The sequence below is a fragment of the Barbus barbus genome (genome assembly GCF_936440315.1).
Source record: "Barbus barbus genome assembly, chromosome: 18".
NCBI classification, from domain to species: domain Eukaryota; kingdom Metazoa; phylum Chordata; class Actinopteri; order Cypriniformes; family Cyprinidae; genus Barbus; species Barbus barbus.
In genome coordinates this window covers 9,019,696-9,038,857 of record NC_136746.1, presented here as the reverse complement: position 1 = coordinate 9,038,857, position 19,162 = coordinate 9,019,696, and the positions used below count along the sequence as shown (strand labels likewise).

The 19,162-nt window shown below is 41.0% G+C and overlaps 1 protein-coding gene across 11 annotated transcripts in view; it reads left to right on the top strand.

Moving 5' to 3' along the window:
• LOC306883907 (uncharacterized protein) overlaps nt 1-19,162 on the top strand; it is a 101,833-nt gene that overhangs the window by 69,025 nt on the left and 13,646 nt on the right. For 7 of the 11 annotated variants that reach the window (XM_079439420.1, XM_079439419.1, XM_079439416.1 and 4 more), the window contains 13 exons: nt 15,945-16,031; nt 16,151-16,177; nt 16,297-16,332; nt 16,469-16,525; nt 16,671-16,694; nt 16,832-16,885; nt 17,082-17,126; nt 17,261-17,395; nt 18,137-18,208; nt 18,370-18,414; nt 18,574-18,624; nt 18,815-18,841; nt 18,932-19,018. In XM_079439420.1, the coding sequence (XP_079295546.1) occupies nt 15,945-16,031; nt 16,151-16,177; nt 16,297-16,332; nt 16,469-16,525; nt 16,671-16,694; nt 16,832-16,885; nt 17,082-17,126; nt 17,261-17,395; nt 18,137-18,208; nt 18,370-18,414; nt 18,574-18,624; nt 18,815-18,841; nt 18,932-19,018 (747 nt within the window). The remainder of the gene's footprint in view (nt 1-15,944; nt 16,032-16,150; nt 16,178-16,296; nt 16,333-16,468; nt 16,526-16,670; nt 16,695-16,831; nt 16,886-17,081; nt 17,127-17,260; nt 17,396-18,136; nt 18,209-18,369; nt 18,415-18,573; nt 18,625-18,814; nt 18,842-18,931; nt 19,019-19,162) is intronic. The other 4 variants (XM_079439423.1, XM_079439422.1, XM_079439425.1 and 1 more) reach the window with 1 other exon arrangement.

Sequence of the window (19,162 nt, the reverse complement as noted above, 5' to 3'; positions counted from 1 at the left end):
GTTGGCCAGCTCGACATAGCAACATTGACTCAACCAATAGCATGAGTTTGGGGGTGGGGCTATCTGTTTGATCGGCCGATGGCCAGTTGCGTGTGGTGATGCATAAATTGCACACTTCACCTTTACATTTATTGTTATTCTGTGTATGGAAATCTCAGATTTGCATTTAGATTTTAATTATTGTTAGATTCCAGCCTGTATCTTGAAGGAGCAGTTCCTATTCAGGAACTCGAGCTGCATCCTGAGAACACTAGGGGAACACCTTCAGCATGACCGGCTCTGAATACAAGTGTAATCTGTCCAAAGGATGGACGAGACGTCACAGGCGAGGTGACGTAATAACCTGCTGGTATAAAAGCACATGCGGTGAAACCGGCGTCAGCTTTCTGTCATTCAGCTAGCGCTCTGTGTCTGAACTGTTTGTCTTATTTGGTGTTGTCTGTCCTTTGCATTAAGCATGTCAAAGAGCCAGTATAAGGCTAAGCACATCAAGGGCGAGAGCAGATCACAGTACAAGCTGTGTGTTCCTCCCTGCAAACGCTACATGTCTGCCTGTGATACACCAGGGGTGGGCAAACTTTTTGACTCGAGGGCCACATCAAGTTTTCCACATTAAGTGAGGGGCCGCATAATATGAAGCTTTGATTTATTTAATTTTTTTTTCTAAATTGACACTCACTTATGATATACTTGTACCTACATGGCAGTTCTATTCTTGTACCATCTCTACCTATTTTTATGAGCACTTTATGACACACAGATAAGTTGCATCAGTGTGTAAATCAATTAATGTATAAGACACATTTTATCATTTCATTCAGAAATAATGTAAAATAAACTAAACGTTTACAAACATTAGAAATATGTATTTATATTCCCTACACTCCACAAACAATCCTGTAAATTTAGCAGTGTTCAGAATAGAAAAAAGAATGAAAAAATAAGTAAAAAACAAACACAAATTATAGTGGCATTCACTATAAACATATATTATAACAGCCTAAACATTTAAAGCAAAACTGAAACTAGCGGCGTGGCTGCTGGAAAATGCACAATACAAACTCAAAACAAACTCACTTGCCTTTTCTCATTCACCACCAATCCTAATGTGTCCGCTTTGCACTTGACCTTGATTGCTTTATATAAGTCGCCTTGGAAATTGCAGCACATTTCAGATGAAAAAACGCAATTTATAATCCAGAAAAACAGTACTAAATCCATTTTCATAAAAATGTGTGTGGAAAACAGAAGAAAGCATATCTTTGCAAGATAAAACGACAAATTATTTCCATGTTTTCCCCACAAAATTACAGCACCCGTGAGCAGGAGGATAACACTGGCATTTGTTCTGATACTTGAAAGTATTTTAATCATTTTTAAAACAGTTCCAATACAAGGCATTTTTCAAAACAAATGAACACTTTCACATTTTTAAAACATGTAACTTATTTACAATGGTGCCACTTTTGTAGTGTATATAGCTATTTGACTTTTTATTTTGTATTTTCTGTGCGGCTTGAACGCGGCGTCCGTCAAAAAATAGACTAGGCGCCTCTCTTTAGAGAGCCGTGCGGAGAGCCGCTTCTGAAACGTGCCGCGGGTCGACTGGAGCGGCGGGACAGTGTAAATCAGGGGTTATATACTGCAATACAGGCTACAGCGCCATCTATTGGATTTTACTGATATTGCATATTGGAACAACTGCCTCACGGGCTGGATGAAAATGCCCGTAGTTTGCCCACCTCTGCAGATTCTTATCATTTTTTTTTTTTTAATTTTTAAATGATAGCGGGCCGCAGATGGCCCGCGGGCCGTAGTTTGGACACCCCTGTAATACACACAGCTTGTGTGTGGTTTGCTTGGGAGCAAAGCACGCAGAGTCGGCTCTCGAGGGAGAGTCTCCCGCACTGCGAGAGTCTCCCGCTGCGTACGCTTCGCTCCCGAAAGGCTCTCTTTTCGGGGGGCTCTTTCACCAGCGTTCCCCATGGTGCTGGTCCCGCTTCCGCTGAGGCGGAGCAGCGTCGGCGCTCGTGGGGTTCTCAGCTGAATCTGATGGAGGGATCGGAGAAACATTCTGTCACAGAGGGAGTTTTGGTTCCTTGCCACTGTCGCCTCTGGCTTGCTCAGTTGTGGACACTTAATTTCTAGTTATTCTCGTCAATTTGATTTCACAGATACTATTTAAACTAAACTGATCTAGACAATGACATCTCTGAATTCAATAATGAAATGCCTTTAACTGAAAATTGAGTGTTTAATCTTATTATTATACATTACTGACAATCTATCCTCCAGTTTGATACTGTTAAGTGCTTTGACACAATCTGTATTGTTAAAAGCGCTATATAAATAAAGGTGAATTGACTTGACTGATGAAGGGATCGGAGACGAGCGATTCTCTATCTCCGCCCTCACTCATCAGATTCGGTAACCGCTTCCCGAGATCGGAAGCCCGCCATGCGGATACTTCCCCTCGGGCAGTGGGTTCAGCACTTCTCCTCTCTTCTTCTGAGGAAGTTGACGTGGAGAGCGTCGAGAATGTTTCACCCTCTCTTTCGCCCCAATATGAGGACCTCGAGGAGGTGGTCACTTGTGCTGTGGCTAAATTAGATATTGATTGGCCAGCCGAGTGTCAGGTTGAACCGCAGAGAGGCAAGCTGGATGAACGCTTTCTGCGGTTTAAAACCCCACCTTCACATCGGAGCCTGCCTTTCTTCCCCGACCTCCACACCGAGGTGTCGAGGTCGTGGGCTAGACCTTTTTCAGCCCACCTCTTCGTTCCCTCGTCCGATTACTACGGTAATGTGGTGGGGACGAGTGAGCGTGGTTACAGAGCAATTCCTCGGGTGGAACAGACGTTCGCGAGCTATCTGTCCCCCGATGCTGCGTCGTCTCTGAAGGCTCCAACTTTGCCCTCCAAGCTTCTGCGCACATCGTCAGCGCTGGTGGGCAAGGGGTACGCGGGTCGGGTTGGTTCGTGTTTGCACACCATGACGGTGCTGCAGGCGTACCAGGCTGACCTGCTTAAAGAGCTAGATGAGGGTGAGGGGATCAATGCGGAGGATATAAGAGAATATCTTATATCTCTCGAGAGGCTAGAGGCCAGTCTCGAGAGACTGGTTCCCTTAGTAGACCATTTGTCAGTGTGGAAACTACTGCCAAATGTGTCTCAGTGGGTCCTGCACACTGTAGAGAGAGGCTACAGAATCCAGTTTGGTTTTCCTCCGCCTCGATTCAACGGGGTGAATCCCACTCTGGTGGGCCCCAAGCAGGCTCTGGTAATTGAACGAGAAGTAGAAACTCTCTTAAGGAAGGAGGCCATCGGGGTTCTCCCTCCTCACGAAAGAGAGTCCGGGTTCTACAGCCGGTACTTCATAGTTCCCAAGATTTTAGATCTACGTCAGCTGAACCGCTCAGTCATGCAACTGAAGTTCAAGATGCTGACACTCAAACAGGTCATGTCTCAGATCAGGTCCAAGGACTGGTTTGGACGCATACTTCCATGTCTCCATCCTTCCCACTCACAGGGAGTTAGCCTAGCACTCTCACCCCGCACTTTTACAAAGTGTGTGGATGCCACGTTAGCCCCGCTGACAAGGCATTTGCATACACAATTACATCGGCGATTGGTTGATTCTCGCTCAGTCAGAGCAGATGGTGGTTCAACATCGAGATGTTGTTCTCGCTCACATGAAAGTGTTGGGGCTAAGACTGAACACCAAGAAGAGTGTGCTTTCTCCATTACAGAGAACCACTTATCTTGGTATGGTGTGGGATTCGACCACGATGCAGGCATGTATGTCCCCTGCTCGGATCGAGTCGATCCTCACAGCAGTCAGGAGAGTGAAAGAAGGCCAGTCACTCACTGTCAAGCAGTTTCAGACTGCTGGGTCTGATGGCAGCTGCGTCCAACGTGATACCTATTGGCTTGCTGTACATGAGACCCCTACAGTGGTGGCTCAAGACCAAGGGGTTCTTCCCGAGGGGAAATCTGCTTCGCATGATCAAGGTCACGTGGCGGCGCCTACGTGCCTTAGACATGTGGAGACAACCTTGGTTCTTGTCTCAGGGCGCGGTGTTGGGAGCTCCGTGTCGACGTGTAACGCTAGTGACAGACGCGTCCCTCACCAGTTGGCGTGCGATCATGAGTGGCCACCCTGCCCGCGGTCTGTGGAGTAGTCGCCAGCTCACATGGCACATCAATTGGCTGGAGATGCTGGCTGTGTTGCAGGCTCTGAAAAACTTTCTCCCAGACCTAAGAGGTCACCATGTGTTGGTGCGCACCGACAACACAGTGGTGGTCTCTTACATCAACCATCAAGGAGGTCTGCGGTCACGCCCCCTGTGCAGGCTGGCGCACCAGATCCTTGTGTGGTCCCAGGGCAAACTCCTCTCGCTGAGAGCAGTTTACATACTTGGGCATCTCAATGTGGGAGCAGACATCCTGTCGAGGCAGGGGCCGAGGCACGGGGAATGGATGCTTCACGCCGAGGTGGTGAAGCAGATTTGCTGCTAGTAGCCCCGTTCTGTCCGGGCAGAGCATGGTTCTCGGATCTGATTTCTCTCCTCGATGGCGCTCCATGGGAGATTCCCGTCAGGAGGGACCTCCTCTCACAGGCAGGGGGCACCCTGGTGCACCCCCGGTCGGAGTTGTGGAAGCTGTGGGTGTGGCCCCTGAGGGGGCACAGCTCATAGCTTCTGGTCTCTCAACTGAGCTTGTTGAGGCCATCCTCCAATCCAGAGCTCATTCAACGAGGAAACTGTACGCCCTGAAGTGCAGACTCTTCACTTCATGGTGCAGAGACCGCCAGCTCGACCCACTTAACTGCCCGGTTGGTACAGTGCTGGAGTTCTTGCAGGCTCGACTCTCCACAGGCTTAACCCACTCCACCTTGAAGGTTTATGTGGTGGCAATTTCGGTCTAACATGCCTATCTTGGTGGACACTCAGTGGGCAGACACCCCCTGGTTACACGTTTCCTCTGCGGTGCACTGAGGCTAAGGCCTCCAGTATGGTCCCGTATTCCACCTTGGGACCTGGCTGTGGTGTTGGAAGCTCTCTGTAGGCCTCCCTTTGAGCCTATTGAGGAGATCTCTGATTGCCATCTCACAATGAAGACTGTATTTCTTCTGGCGATTTCTTCTCTAAAGAGAGTTGGGGATCTGCAGGCCCTCTCAGTGGCCCCTACTCACTTGGTCTTTGCGCCTGGCATGGCCAAAGCCTTTTTGTACCCTCATGCAGGGTACGTCCCCAGAGTTCCTTCCGTCATGCCACAGCATGTCGTACTGCAGTCCTTTAGTCCTCCTCCCTGCAGGGAGCCAGACCAGCAAAAGCTTAACTGTATGTGTCCAGTGCGAGCACTGGATGCATACGTCCACAGAGCTGCCCTGTGGAGAAGGGTGGACCAACTGCTGATTTGCTATGGTCCCCCTAAGAGAGGTCTTCCTGCTTCCAAGCAGACCCTCAGCCGGTGGATTGTGGATGCCATTAACATTGCCTATGAGTCCTCTGATCTCCCCTTGCCGATGGGAGTCAAGGCTCACTCCACGAGAAGTGTGGTGGCCTCCAAGGTCTTCCTCGCAGGTGTCCCTATACAGGACATCTGCAACGCTGCGGGATGGTCTACGCCTCTGACCTTTGTCAGATTCTACGGCCTTGACATGCGGGCTACTCCAGGCTCTTCTGTCCTTTCGCCCTAGATGTGCTCCGCAGGGATACACACTGGGCAGGGACTTGGAGGTCTGGTGGTGTAGATATCTCGTTCCACTAGCGTTCTCAAGACACAGCTCAAGTTCCTGAAAAGGAACACCTCATGTTACTATTGTAACCCTAGTTCCTTGAGGGAACGAGACGCTGCGTCTCGAGGCCATACTTCTGGCATTCCTGCCAGCGCTGGCATCATTCCTAGAAGCTGACGCCTGTTTCACCGCATGTGCTTATATACCAGCTGCTCATTACGTCACCTCACCCGTGACGTCTCACCCATCCTTTGGACAGATTACACTTGTATTCAGAGCCGGTCACGCTGAAGGCATTCCCCTAGCGTTCTGAGGACGCAGCGTCTTGTTCCCTCGAGGACCTAGGGTTACAAAAGTAACCTGAGGCGTTTTCTATAGAGAGTAAATATAAACATCTGAAGATTTATGTTTGTATGACTGTATCACATGTCTGAGGCATTGCTCTTAGTAAAGACACACATCTGCTGGAGTGCTTACACTGTTTCTTACTGGGGAGACGTTTGCCCTGTAAACAGGATTGGGACACACGTAAAGTTTACACCTGCTGATGCACAAATAGGGTACCGCTATTCCGACTGTCTAACTGCTTAATGCCGAGTATTGTCCTGTAAAGCTAGCAGTGATAGATGAGCAGAGCCTGAATGAACTCATCTGTGTGGACTGGCCAGGGAAAACACAGGGTGTGATATCTTAAAAGGGTCATATCAGGAGGTAGCCAATTTTTTCTTGATCTTTGAAAAACAAGCGTATGTCCAATGAATTAGGAAAATATACTGTAACTTTCATAACTCAAATCTTCCTTCTTAGTCTCAAAAGTGCATTTACAGAAACTAAAATGAAGTTAAGCAACCTAAAGGCACAAACAATAAATAAATAAATAAAAATGATTAATGAGTTTTTGGTGCAAGTATTTCATTAAATGACTAATTAACTGGTCATGTAAACGGGCCTCAAGGGAAAAAAAATATGACTCCATGAAATCAAAGTGACCTTTTCTTTTTTTAAATGTCTGTTATCTTTGAGGTCATCAATACTGTCAACATCTGTATCTTCTCTCAAAAAAAAAAAAAAAAAAAAAAAAGAAGCATATACATGTACATTTACAAAAAAACAACAACTCATATGCACTGTTTCTTAAATGAAAATTAGAAATATTATCTTGGCAACTAAAATAAATAAGTTGAAGTACTAAATTTACTAAAGCTAAAACTGAAATAAAACTATATTTAAAGCTAAATAGAAAAATGACAAAAGCACATAGTGTTTACTAAAAAATAAACTTGAACACAGTGTTAACTAAAAAATAAACTTGAATTACTGAAATTTAAAATGTAATAATAAAAAAAAAGGATAAATAATAAAATACTGTAATTATGGAAGCCCGTTTCCGCCACTGAATAATAAAAAAAAAGGTTATTGAGACTTTTTATCTCACTATTCTGACATTTTTCACAGAATTGTGAGATATAAACTCGGAATTGCGCGATATAAACTCACAATTCAGAATTTCTGACTTTATAACTCGCAATTCTGACTTTATAACTCGCAATTCTGACTTTATATCTCGCAATTCTGACTTTATAAGTCGCAATTGCGAGTTTATATCTCACAATTCTGTGAAAAAAAGTCTGAATTGTGAGATAAAAAGTTGCAATAAGCTTTTTTTTATTTTTTTATTCAGTGGCGGAAACAGGCTTCCATACATATGTAATACTTTAGTAGTGTATAAATCACATATACTATACATAATATATATACTATATACATATACTATAACCAACTGTCTTTGACTAGCAAATAACATACCATGCTGTGGCTGTGATGTACTGTAGCTAAGGACTTTTTTATATACTGTATGTCCTGCCCAAACCTGTTTCAGTAGAAACCACAACAAAACAGGAAAGAAAACTGTGCTTGCCAAACAATTTCATGGGGTGTTTAATAAACCCAACTTCAGACGAGAGAGGAAGCAGAGGCTTGAGTCCATGGGCCAGACATCTTATGTGATCTCTGTGTCTCACAGAAATCCTTTACTATGAGTTTGATGGAATTTTCATTTCCTCTGCACATCCCTCCACCTTCCCCTCGACCACCCTGTATAGTGAACCGTCCTGATGCTCACAGGATCTGAGGATTACTCTAGATCATCATCTTTATTGATTTATTGTTTCTGGCTTCTTAATTCAAAGTGTGCCAGAAGAAAAGTCTTTCTCATCTCATGACTTTGTTTGGGATCACATGTCTCATGTCTGCGTATGTGCTCCGGTTGGCTTCCACCATTTGTGTGTATTTGTGGTGTGTCTGTGTTGCTCTGCTGAAGATGTCCCCATCTGTGCATTTGTATAGGGTGAATCTGGGATGGATGGGCAAAGAGGAGAGAAGGGGGAGAAGGTACTCTGCCTGAGAAATGTAGTTTGTTGTGCATTTAACTTTGGGTGGTTTGTTTGTATGTGTGTGTGGACAAAGCTAAAATATAACTATCGTAATATTTTTAGATGCATGATCAGCAAAGTTCTGATACTTCTTGGATACACTACCAAAAGTTTGGAATAATTTAGTTATTTATGTTTTTGAAAGAAGTCTCTTATGCTCACCAAGGCTGCATTTATTTAGACAAAATTACAGTCAAACAGCATTGTTGTGAAATATTATTGCAATTTTAAATAACTGTTTTAGTATTCCAATCACATGATCCTTCAGAATTCATTCTAATATGCTGATTTGGAGCTGTTATTATTATTATCATTTAACATTTGTGCTCAATTATTAATAATTATTCTCATCATTATTAATGTGGAAAGCGTCTTAATGTTTTTATATTTATATTAATGTCTTAATATTTTTGTGGAAACGTTGACTTTTTCAGTATTAAAAACAGCATTTATTTGAAATAGAAATCGTTTGTAACATTATTATTTGTAACTTTATTGTAACTTGATTAATTAAATGCATCCATACTGAATGAAAGCATTCCATTCTGTGGTGATATCAAATTCACAAAAATATGAAGCAGCACAACTGTGTTCAATGTCGGTAATAATCAGAAATGTTTCTTGAGCAGCAAATCAGCATTTGATTTCTGAAGAATCATGTGACACTAAAGACTGGAGTAATGATGCTGAAAATTCAGCTTTGCATCACAGAAATAAATTACCTTTTAAATTAGATGCAAACAGATATTTTAAATTGTAATTGCAATAGTAATTGTCATTTAAATTGTTATAGCAGCCATATCACCCTGCAGCCCAAGACTGGTTGCCCACTGAAGCTAAGCAGGGTTGAGCCTGGTCAGTACCTGGATGGGAGACCTCCTGGAAAAACTAGGTTGCTGTTGGAAGAGGTGTTAGTGAGGCCAGCAGGGGGTCCTGCAGTCTGTGTGGGTCCTAACGCCCCGGTATAGTGACGGGGACACTACACTGTAAAAAGCACCGTACTTCGGATGAAACTTTAAACCGAGGTCCTGACTCTCTGTGGTCATTAAAAATCCCAGGATGTCTTTCGAAAAAGAGTAGGGGTGCAACCCCTGGCCTCTGACCATCATGGCCTCCTAATCATCCCCATACACTGATTGGCTTCATCACTCTGTCTCCTCTCCACCAATAAGCTGGTGTGTGGTGGGCGTTCTGGAGCAATATGGCTACAGTCGCATCATCCAGATGGATGCTGCACATTGGTGGTGGTTGAGGAGATTCCCCCCCTCTATGTAAAGTGCTTTGAGTACCCAGAAAAGCGCTATATAAATGTAACTAATTAATTTAATTATATAGTAATAATATTTCACAATATTAGTTTATTTACTGTATTTTTTATCAAATAAATGCAGCCTCTTTGAGCATAAGACACTTCTTTCAAAAACATTAAAACGCAATTATTCCAAAGTGCTATACAAGAGCCCTGTGGCTGAGACCTACAGTGGACAGTAAGATTTGGTCCGTTCATCACACAGAGAGGCACCACTGGTAGACACCGGCTTACATTACCAAAGCGAGGACTCGCAAGGGCTGAGGGCAGGACAAATGCTTTGCAACTGAAACCAGGATGTGCACAAAGACATATGACTCAGTCCCGGAGTCATGCTGAGAGACCAGAGGGATTGCACGCTAAGAGAAAAACAGGCCGCAAGCTCAAGACATTCCCTACTTCCTTCATCTGAGCACCTGTGCGTCTGATTTACAGGCCTCTAACCCTGCTGTTTGTGGAGAGTCCCCTGGTACATGCTGCTTGATGGACTTAGCACACTTATTTTTGCTACCTGCCGTTGTCCCTGCCAAACATGTGCTGCCATTCTCTTCGATTGTTAGGTCTGTTGTCATGACAGTGCTTTGTGTTGCTGCATTCGAGTGCTGTGTTTGAATATATGAATGTTTTCATCATTAGACTCAGCAGACATAGCATCTAGGGAGCTGACAGATGAATAAGCACATCTGCAGCAGTGCTATATTTAGTATTTTTTTATACATTTATATATATACAACTTGATCACTGCCTCTAATTGAATGCAGAAACATTTTTGCGTGGGTTTGGGGTTGAAGAAGGATTTGTTTGAAGACTGGGATATTGCTTGTTTTAATACATTGGAATGTAAATAACACGATACACTGTTATTCAAAAGTTTGGGGATGAGTAAGACATTTTTTGATGTTTTTGAAAATCCCTTATGCTCTCCAAGGCTACGATTATTTCATAAAAAATACAGTAAAAAATGTGAAATATTATTGCAATTTAAAATAACTGTTTTCTATTTTAATATATTTTCAAATGTAATTTATTCCTGATATGCAAAGCGGAATTTTCAGCATCATTACTCCAGTCTTCAGTGTCACATGATCCTTCAGAAATCATTCTAATATGCTGATTTACTGTTCAGGGAACATCTATTATTTTTCTTTTTTACTACTATTATCAATTAACATTTTAGAATAATATTAATGGAAATTATATAGTGACCAAAAATATTAAGCAAAACTATTTAAGGTGACTATATATGAGCTTTGTCTACATTTCTGACTTGTAACTGACTTCCCAGTTATCCTGGGATACGTTTTAAACCGTATTGAAGATCACATATGCAGTATGATGCACATTTGCTTTTGCATCTCTATTTGTTCTAATCCATGCATTAAAAATGTTTAGAGTTGTTAAATTTGAAGCATTTCAGCCTAATAATGTATATAATGTATAATAAGTTTTAAAGATCATGAGAAACAGATTGGAGAGTCCCGTGTGTCCAAACATTTAACTAGTATTGTATACCAACAATATTTAACAATGTGTGTCATCACTTTACTATGGTATCGCCACAGTAACATTTATTTGGGGGAACTGCTGTCTTGCCTCAGTCACATCTGTCTCTGTCATTACTAGTCAGTATTAGGTTTTGTGTAGTGAAAGCCAGTGAAAATTTATGAGTTAACAAGGAGTAACACATGTGATTCCTCTGCCATTAGACTCTTATGTCAAGTAGGAGCGAGAGATGATGACGTGACATGAATTTAAAGTGCAGCACATCAGAGATCAAATGAGAGCTTTGTTTCGTTCTCTTTGACATTGGCTCTCAAAACCTCTCAGTTACACACTCCCCTTCAGACCAGTATTGATAAAACAGAACCCAAGGGCTAATAAAGCAATAAGTCAGGAGAAGCCATGCATTACAATGATTTTACAGTGAGTTTTTATGTGCTACATGTGGCCGCAACAGAATAAATGACTGCAAAAAGACATTTTCTTTATCAGAATTTTTCTTCACATCCTAAAAATACATTAATATGAAGTAAAAGTATTGAAGTACAGTATTAAGGCATGTTGTCAGAGAATATACTACTGTATTTTAGGTCAGTAAGATTAATACTTTTTTTTAGCAAGGATGCATTAAATAAATAAATGTTAAGAGTCATTAAAGACATTCAAAGACATTTAAATTGTTACAAAAAGTAACATAAATCAAAGAATCCCCCAAAATTGTATTATTGTATCCAAACTCGATGGATTCAACATTGATAATAAAAAATGTTTCTTGAGAAGTAAATCAGCATATGAGAATGATTTATGAAGGATCATGTCACACTGAAGACTGGAGTAATTATGCTGAAAATTCAGCTTTGCATCACAGGAATAAATTACAATTTAAGATGCATTAAAATGGAAAACAGTTATTTGAATGCGCAGTAATATTTCAGTTACTGTATTTTTGATCAAGTAAATGAGCCAATGTCACAATGTTAAATTATGCTTTTTTTGAAGCATAAATCCAACATTTTATGAATTTTGTCAGAATATTAAATCAAACAGATTATTATTACTCTTTTTGCTGCTAAAAATGACACACTGCGTCTTTAAGACTCGGAACTAAAAAAAATGTATAGTTGTTTTTCTCTTCATACAAGGACCCTTTGTGCAGTATATGATGCATGTTGATGTATATAAATGGAACTTATTAGGTTTAGTTTGGAAATTCCATTCATCCGTTTTCTCTTTATACCTCGGGCCAAGCACGTATACCATGCTCTCGTATTTCATAGGAGCCAAAGTAAGTCATTACTTATTACGAACTGTCCTGAAGGAATCAAGTTTGTCAGCAAAGAACGCAGCCACTTCTCCTCAGTGCTGATGACGGTTCTCTTCACCTTCCCAGAGTTCCCCTCAACTCCAAAGGCTCTGTCCTCATCGTTTTTAGCTTGAAGATTAGCACTCCCATAAATCACTTGAAGCCTCTGTCAGTCCACAACTAGCCTCTGCCTCACCAAGCGCTATTCGCTCTAAAATAGAAACGGATGGGGTTGAAGGAGACATGACGATGGGCCTATAAAGGAATGGCGTGAGTTGATTGGAAATGAAGAAGATCAAAGAGACTTCCTGCTTTCAGCATGTGTCCCAGAAGTCTCTCTTTCATGATTAAAGTGATCAACAATCATTGCACTGTTTTATTCCCTTAACGGGACGGTAGCATGAAGTCGGGCTCTTTCATCTACTGGGAACATGGATAAACTCACATACGACTCTCTGCCTTGTCCAAACCCTGCCGTCCGTTCTATTGCCTGATTGGACAGAGTTTATGAAGGCAGCTGAGTATGACAAGCAGTCTTGTCTCAGGCCAGAAGCACACTAGAGTGCCTTGGATCGTTAATACCCTCTCAAACCACACTCATATGGTGTCTGGCTCTCTTGATAACCTGCAGCTCTCTCCAAGGTCTGACCGGTGCACCTGTCAAAGTGGGTTATGCCACGCTAGGCTCTGCCACCTGCCCCCTGCTCAGACTCACTGGAGTCTTCATGCCATCTTTGACCTCTGCCCTCAACTGCCTGCTGTCTGGCCGCCAGTCTCCAAATGGCATGCGTAGTTTTCTGTAGAGGCTTTCTGGACATGTTGTAAAATTCTTCTCTTGTGGCACTAGCATGTAATGTAGTGACTGAGTGCTGGCTAATCTACCTGTTTGTTTGTGTGTTTGATAACCCAACTAAAGAGGCCAGCTTAAACTCGAATTAAAATGCTTCTTTCTATAAAAGTTATGCGTTAAGATAGTATTGCACTACTTATTCTCACTGAAGCTAAATTAAACTCTCTTTCCTCCAGTGGAATTGCTATGCTTGCCATTTCATACATTAGATGTATGTTAGATGCATTTCATACATCATATGTCAATGTATTTGGTCCATACAATGGAAGTTAATGGAAACCAAAACTGTTTGGTTGCCAACTTTCTTCAAAATATCTTCTTTTGTCTTCAAGAAAAGAAAATAAGTCATACAGCTATGGAACGACATGAGGATGAGTAAACGAAGACAAAATTGTAATTTCGGGTGAACTGTAGCTTTAAGAATCCAAAGCTCAAAATACAGTCCAGTGGTGAGCAGATGTGCTAGGAAATACACGTTTGTCATCATGTCTAACAATCTGCTGAAGTGAAAGTCTTTCAGTGGTGTTTTGCTTGCATTATGAGTGTGATCTTTGGTTTTGGCTCGTGAATGTGACCGTTTAAGTATTGAAAAGATGAGTAATTAATGCTGATTTTTCAGGGTGAGCTGGGGATGCCTGGAATGCCTGGGAAACAAGGAGTGAAGGTAGTTCACTTCTGCTGCAGCCTCTATCTATCCCCATTTATTTATAATGAACTATCCTTTTTTTCCCAGAACCCTGCATGCTGTTCCAGAAGCATTCCACTGCTAAAACGCTCAGTCTTAACTGTTATGATTGTATGTAAAGCTGCTTTCACACCAGAGCGTGATTAATTGCTCATTATACAGGCACCTCACATATAAGCGTCTCACCTTCTGAAACTGTAAAGTGGCGTCTGAGACTTGAGGAATGAGATGGCAGGAGAAAGAAGGATGGTGCCACTAGCAGTCAGACCCCCCAGCTGCCCTCGAGCTCGATGGGTCGAGTGTCCGCATGCAGCCGCAGCTGTGTCTGTAGATCACTGCCTTCATGTCTGCTCATTAGTCTGAGATAACAGACATGAATTAAATAGCTGTCATGTGCTCTTTACTATTAATAACAATCCAACTGTGGGCCGGCTCTTTGCGGCACTGCTAGTGCACTGCAGCTATTTGCGTGCCTTGAGAGCAAAAACTTCGACATACCAATCTAAATATTGATACCAGCGCGTGCTGTCTAATCGCTTCAATAGAAATTATGACATCTGATAGACCCATGGGGGTTTACGATCGACTAAATGATTACAGAGAATAATCTTCAATTGAAATTACGAATGACTTTTTCAGCCCAAATATATGATGCTGATTCCTTTGTTGATTTTCAAGGGCCAGGATTTGAGGACATGTTTAGGTCTGTTCTCACAGTTTTTCTTTTCTTTCTTTTTGTTTTCATAATGTTGATGCCTCTCAACCTTCAGGGAGAGCCTGGTTTCCCAGGTGTCCCTGGACGAAAGGTAAAGGCCTGGTTTGGTGTGGTTGTGTCTTTAACACATTTTGCTGATCATTCTTAAAGTAATGAAGATTTTTCTGTCGCTATGAAGGGTCAGGCAGGTGTTTCTGGTATCCCTGGAAAACGGGGCTACAAGGTACACCCAAATGTGTGCTGTGGATATTTCTCGCATAAGTGCTTGTTCTGATACTGGGCTTAAACCCTCAGGAAGTTTTTTAGATGTGATGTTGAATATTGAGGTAGAATTTTACTCCCCATTTTGCAATTTCAAACACGGCTTTCTTCCATGCAACACAATGATTTTTGGCAATTCTTTGAAATTTTATATTTTCAAGCTTCAAATTGAGAACATAAAGCGCCAAAAGTGGTCCATACAAATCATGCACCTTATTTAACCAACTGAAGTGTTATTTTAGTGTTATTTATGTAATATTATATTATTTATTGATATCATGTTTTACTGTAAATTTAAGTTTTAGTAAGTGTGCTTTTTGTTGTTTTCTTAATATTCAAATATATTTCAATGTAGTGTGAATGTATTCTTATTTTTTAGTTTTAGTAATATTTCAGCTGCTTTTTTTTGTTTTTGTTTTTTTGTTTTTTTCCTAAGGCAACATTTCTAATTGAAGTTTTGAGGGGTTTTTTTTCTTTTTCTTTTTTTAAATCACCTTTAGAGTTCCATGGAAAAAGGAAAGGGTTTAGAATAAAAAGAGGCTGAATAAAAATAACCATATTTAAATTTTTCAGTGAATGCATTGATTTGACTTTAATTACACATGCATGTCTAAAAGACGTCTATGAAGTGGTGACCTGACTGCCTGCACTAAATTCTGTTTTGGTGTCTAAATGTCTCTGTTTCATGTCATTTTCAGATATAATTTTGTCTGTACTGAAGTTTAACACTGTGAAATTATTATGTTGCGGTTTCACTAGACTTTGTGTTCCATTTATTTTCATATGCACATGCTAGTGAGCATTAAATCTGCATGGTTTGCAGTGCTGCAGGCAATGGAAGAAGACAGACTGTTTTAACATTTTTAATGTGTTAATTGTTATGATTTAATTAGTGTTTCTAAAAAACAGAAGCCCTAGAAGATGACCTCATATTCTGCGGCCCATTTTTGTTGTATTTCAGTGACCACACCTTTATTCTCACTCCCTGTGTTTGAGTACTGCAGCTGTGGTGAATTAAAGACATCAACTGTAATGCTTCAAAATGAAATGGGAACAAGATGCGCACACTAGAATGTTTTATACGCCTTCTTTATATAGATATGCATCTTGAATCTTTGAATGTTAACTCCTATATTGTTATTTATTGCTAGGGAGAGAAAGGAGAGCCTAGTGCTGCAGGAGCTGGCATCAAAGGAGAACCAGGTGCCCCGGGACATACCGGACAAGCTGGACCCAAGGTACCTTCCCCTCATTCTCCACCTTATATCCACTGCTGAATTTCTTTCTTGATGTGGGATGACATGCGCAGTCTAACAAAATAAGCTCATGGTTTTCATTGTTGCATGTATTTTCACAGGGTGAGAAAGGTGATCAAGGCATGAAGGTGAGCAATTGACTTTTTTATTAAAAAATAGATGAGTGCTGGTTCATTGCAACTCTACATTGTTATATTTTAATAATGTCCTCTGAGAAAACAGCACAATTAATGTTTTTGTCCTGTAGGGTGACCCTGGCCAGGAAGGCCCATCTGGACCAAGGGTGAGTAGAGGCCATGTGTCACCGACAGAGAAAATAATGCAAACATTTCACCAGATTTGTTTAACAGTGTGATGTGAATGGCTGATATCAGAAATAATGATATATATTAATTGATTGTTTCCCCATTGCTCAACAGGGTCCACCAGGTCCAACCGGGGAGCCCGGAAAATCTTTAATCAACAACAATGAAAATGTATGTCTTTATTTCTGATGTATATAAATTTCTTCAATTTGATTATGATTTAGTTGTAGTGCATATTTACCTATCTGCCTCATATAGCAGGTTCAACTGATTAATTTGTATTATGTGAAGGCACTAGTTTTATTTTATTTTTCAGGATATACGCAATGTGCATTTAATGGTAAGTGTCATTCTTTGTTGTGAAACAGTATTTATTGGGAAAATGGATAACTTGATATTGTTTGTGTATTTGTGCACATAAATAGATGAATAGACAACTGCTTTCAGTTATTTAAGTATATATTGTATTTATTTTAGGGCCCTCCTGGACTGCCTGGAACTCCAGGGCTTCCTGGGACCCCCGGTTTGAAGGTAGCTGGCCAACTTCTCTCATTCTTACCCTTTCTATCCTTAGTGTATAAATTTAGGAGAATTTTAGATTATATTCATATACAATTCTGGTGAGATCTGAACAAGTTTTTCAGCAGCATGCATACCATGGTTTAAGACATGTCACTGTTGGCTACCTTGTTATTTTGTATTAAATTGCATTAATTTTTTTTCTCAGGGTGATGTTGGACTTCCAGGTCCCCCTGGTCTTGATGGGGAAAAGGTAAATAATAATTAACATTTACTATAAATGAAGCACATTTTAGCCACTAATCTGCCATTAGTCCACTGGTGGATGCATTTACATAACTCTCAATCCTTCATAATGCTGAGTGATTGTACCTGTTTGCTTCTTAGGGTCCAAGAGGAAAGCCAGGAGAACAGGGACCCATCGGCCCTCCTGGACCTGAGGGACCACGAGGAGAAGGAGGAGTCATAGGCTTACCTGGGCCAAAAGGAGACAAGGGAGACATGGGCCCATCAGGATCAGCTGTGAGTGACTATACCCAGCATTCCCATCATATACTGTATAGTCTGTCTGACTACATCTGAATTGTTAAATAACCACAAAGGGTCTTGTGTCCTTTACCACTTGCATGAAAGAATATTCTGATATCAAAATATCATAATATTCAAATTATGTACACATCATGTAAATACATTAACCCAACTGCCAAGTTAACCAAATAAAGCCAATATTTCAGTTTCTAGAAATAAATAATTTAATTGGTATATGGTATAAAGAAAAGTTTGGATCCATGTAACTCTCATTTGGAATATTGACTGTAACTGAATTAGAAAAATAAAGCACATCCAGGATTTCCAGAGGACAATGCATTTGGCTTTTTTTAGGATAATTTGGTTAAAAGAGCATATTGCAATAACTGCGAACATGTAAATATATTTTTCAGATAAAATGCTTAACCAGAATATAGACCTTAAACAGAAAATGAGTTGCATGTAAATGTGGTCATTGTTATTTGAACAAGTGGGATCATGCTGAGTGCTTTAATGAATTTTGAAAGCGTTTGTGATGGGTGGGCAGTATTGCGTCTTGAGAGCCTACAGTTTACTAATCATTAATCCTACATGTTGGTTGTTATGAATTCAAAGGCCTCTTGTTTGTGGGCCTTGTTTACAAGGCTGTCAAATCATGTTCATCAACCCCGCCCCCCCAATTGACTTTTCTGCCAATTTTAATGTCTATTTCCTTATTCTCTCCTCATTCTGTAGGGTTTAGATGGCCCTACTGGAGAAAAGGGGGTTTCAGGGCCCCCTGGCCATATTGGATTGCCAGGCCTAATGGTACGCAATGGTGCCCCTCAAGCAAACAGATTGTTGTCATTGTTGAAAAGATATGGCATGACTTTGGGATACAGTGTATTTCGTCATGCCAGTTTAATTACTTCTGAATGAATGGTAGAATTCAGTATTCCTATCCTTTTACTTTTTCATAATGTCTTCAGGGTCAGAAAGGTGAACCTGGGGAAAAAGGAGATAAAGCAGAGCTGGTATGTTCCACACGTTTTAGCTGCTGATTGCACATTTTAGAGGGTTTTATGTGGTTTCATTAGATAATAGAGCCTATGTGTTTCATAAGTTGGGAAATATATTGAATGAAATGTCTTAATGACGACTCCCCTATCCCTATCTCCCCTATTCTCTCTCAGGTCTATGGACCTGCTGGACCTCCAGGACCTGCAGGGCCAGTTGGGTCATTGGTGAGGACAATATCTACTCCATAAAAGCTTATGATAACAGCAAACATATTACAGGCATATCTGTGCACCCAAGGAGCATCAGTGCATTTTGTGTCTTCATTTGATGGTGCATTTATGAAAAGAAACTCATTTTAAACACCTCAAAATGGTCCTGATTTCTAATATTTATTATTATTTTTTTGCTTATCAGGGACCTCCAGGTTTGCCAGGACCAAAGGTAAGTATTCCAACCTAATTTAAAAAGATAGAGTTATTTGTCTTCTGTCATATGCTAAACAAGGCATTAAATCTCATATGTTCTTTTTAGGGAGAACCAGGAATAGGCCTGAGAGGAGAGAAGGGATCACCTGGACAGAAAGGAGATAAAGGAGACAGGGGCCATCTTGGACTCCCTGTAAGTACATTTCTGATTCTTATAATCCATTGTTTGATACTTGATAAACATGCATTGCATTTATATTCAGTTCAATGTAAGATAAAAAGCTGTCCGATCTATCAAATCACTCATTATGAAAAATGAATTGAGTACTTCACACCT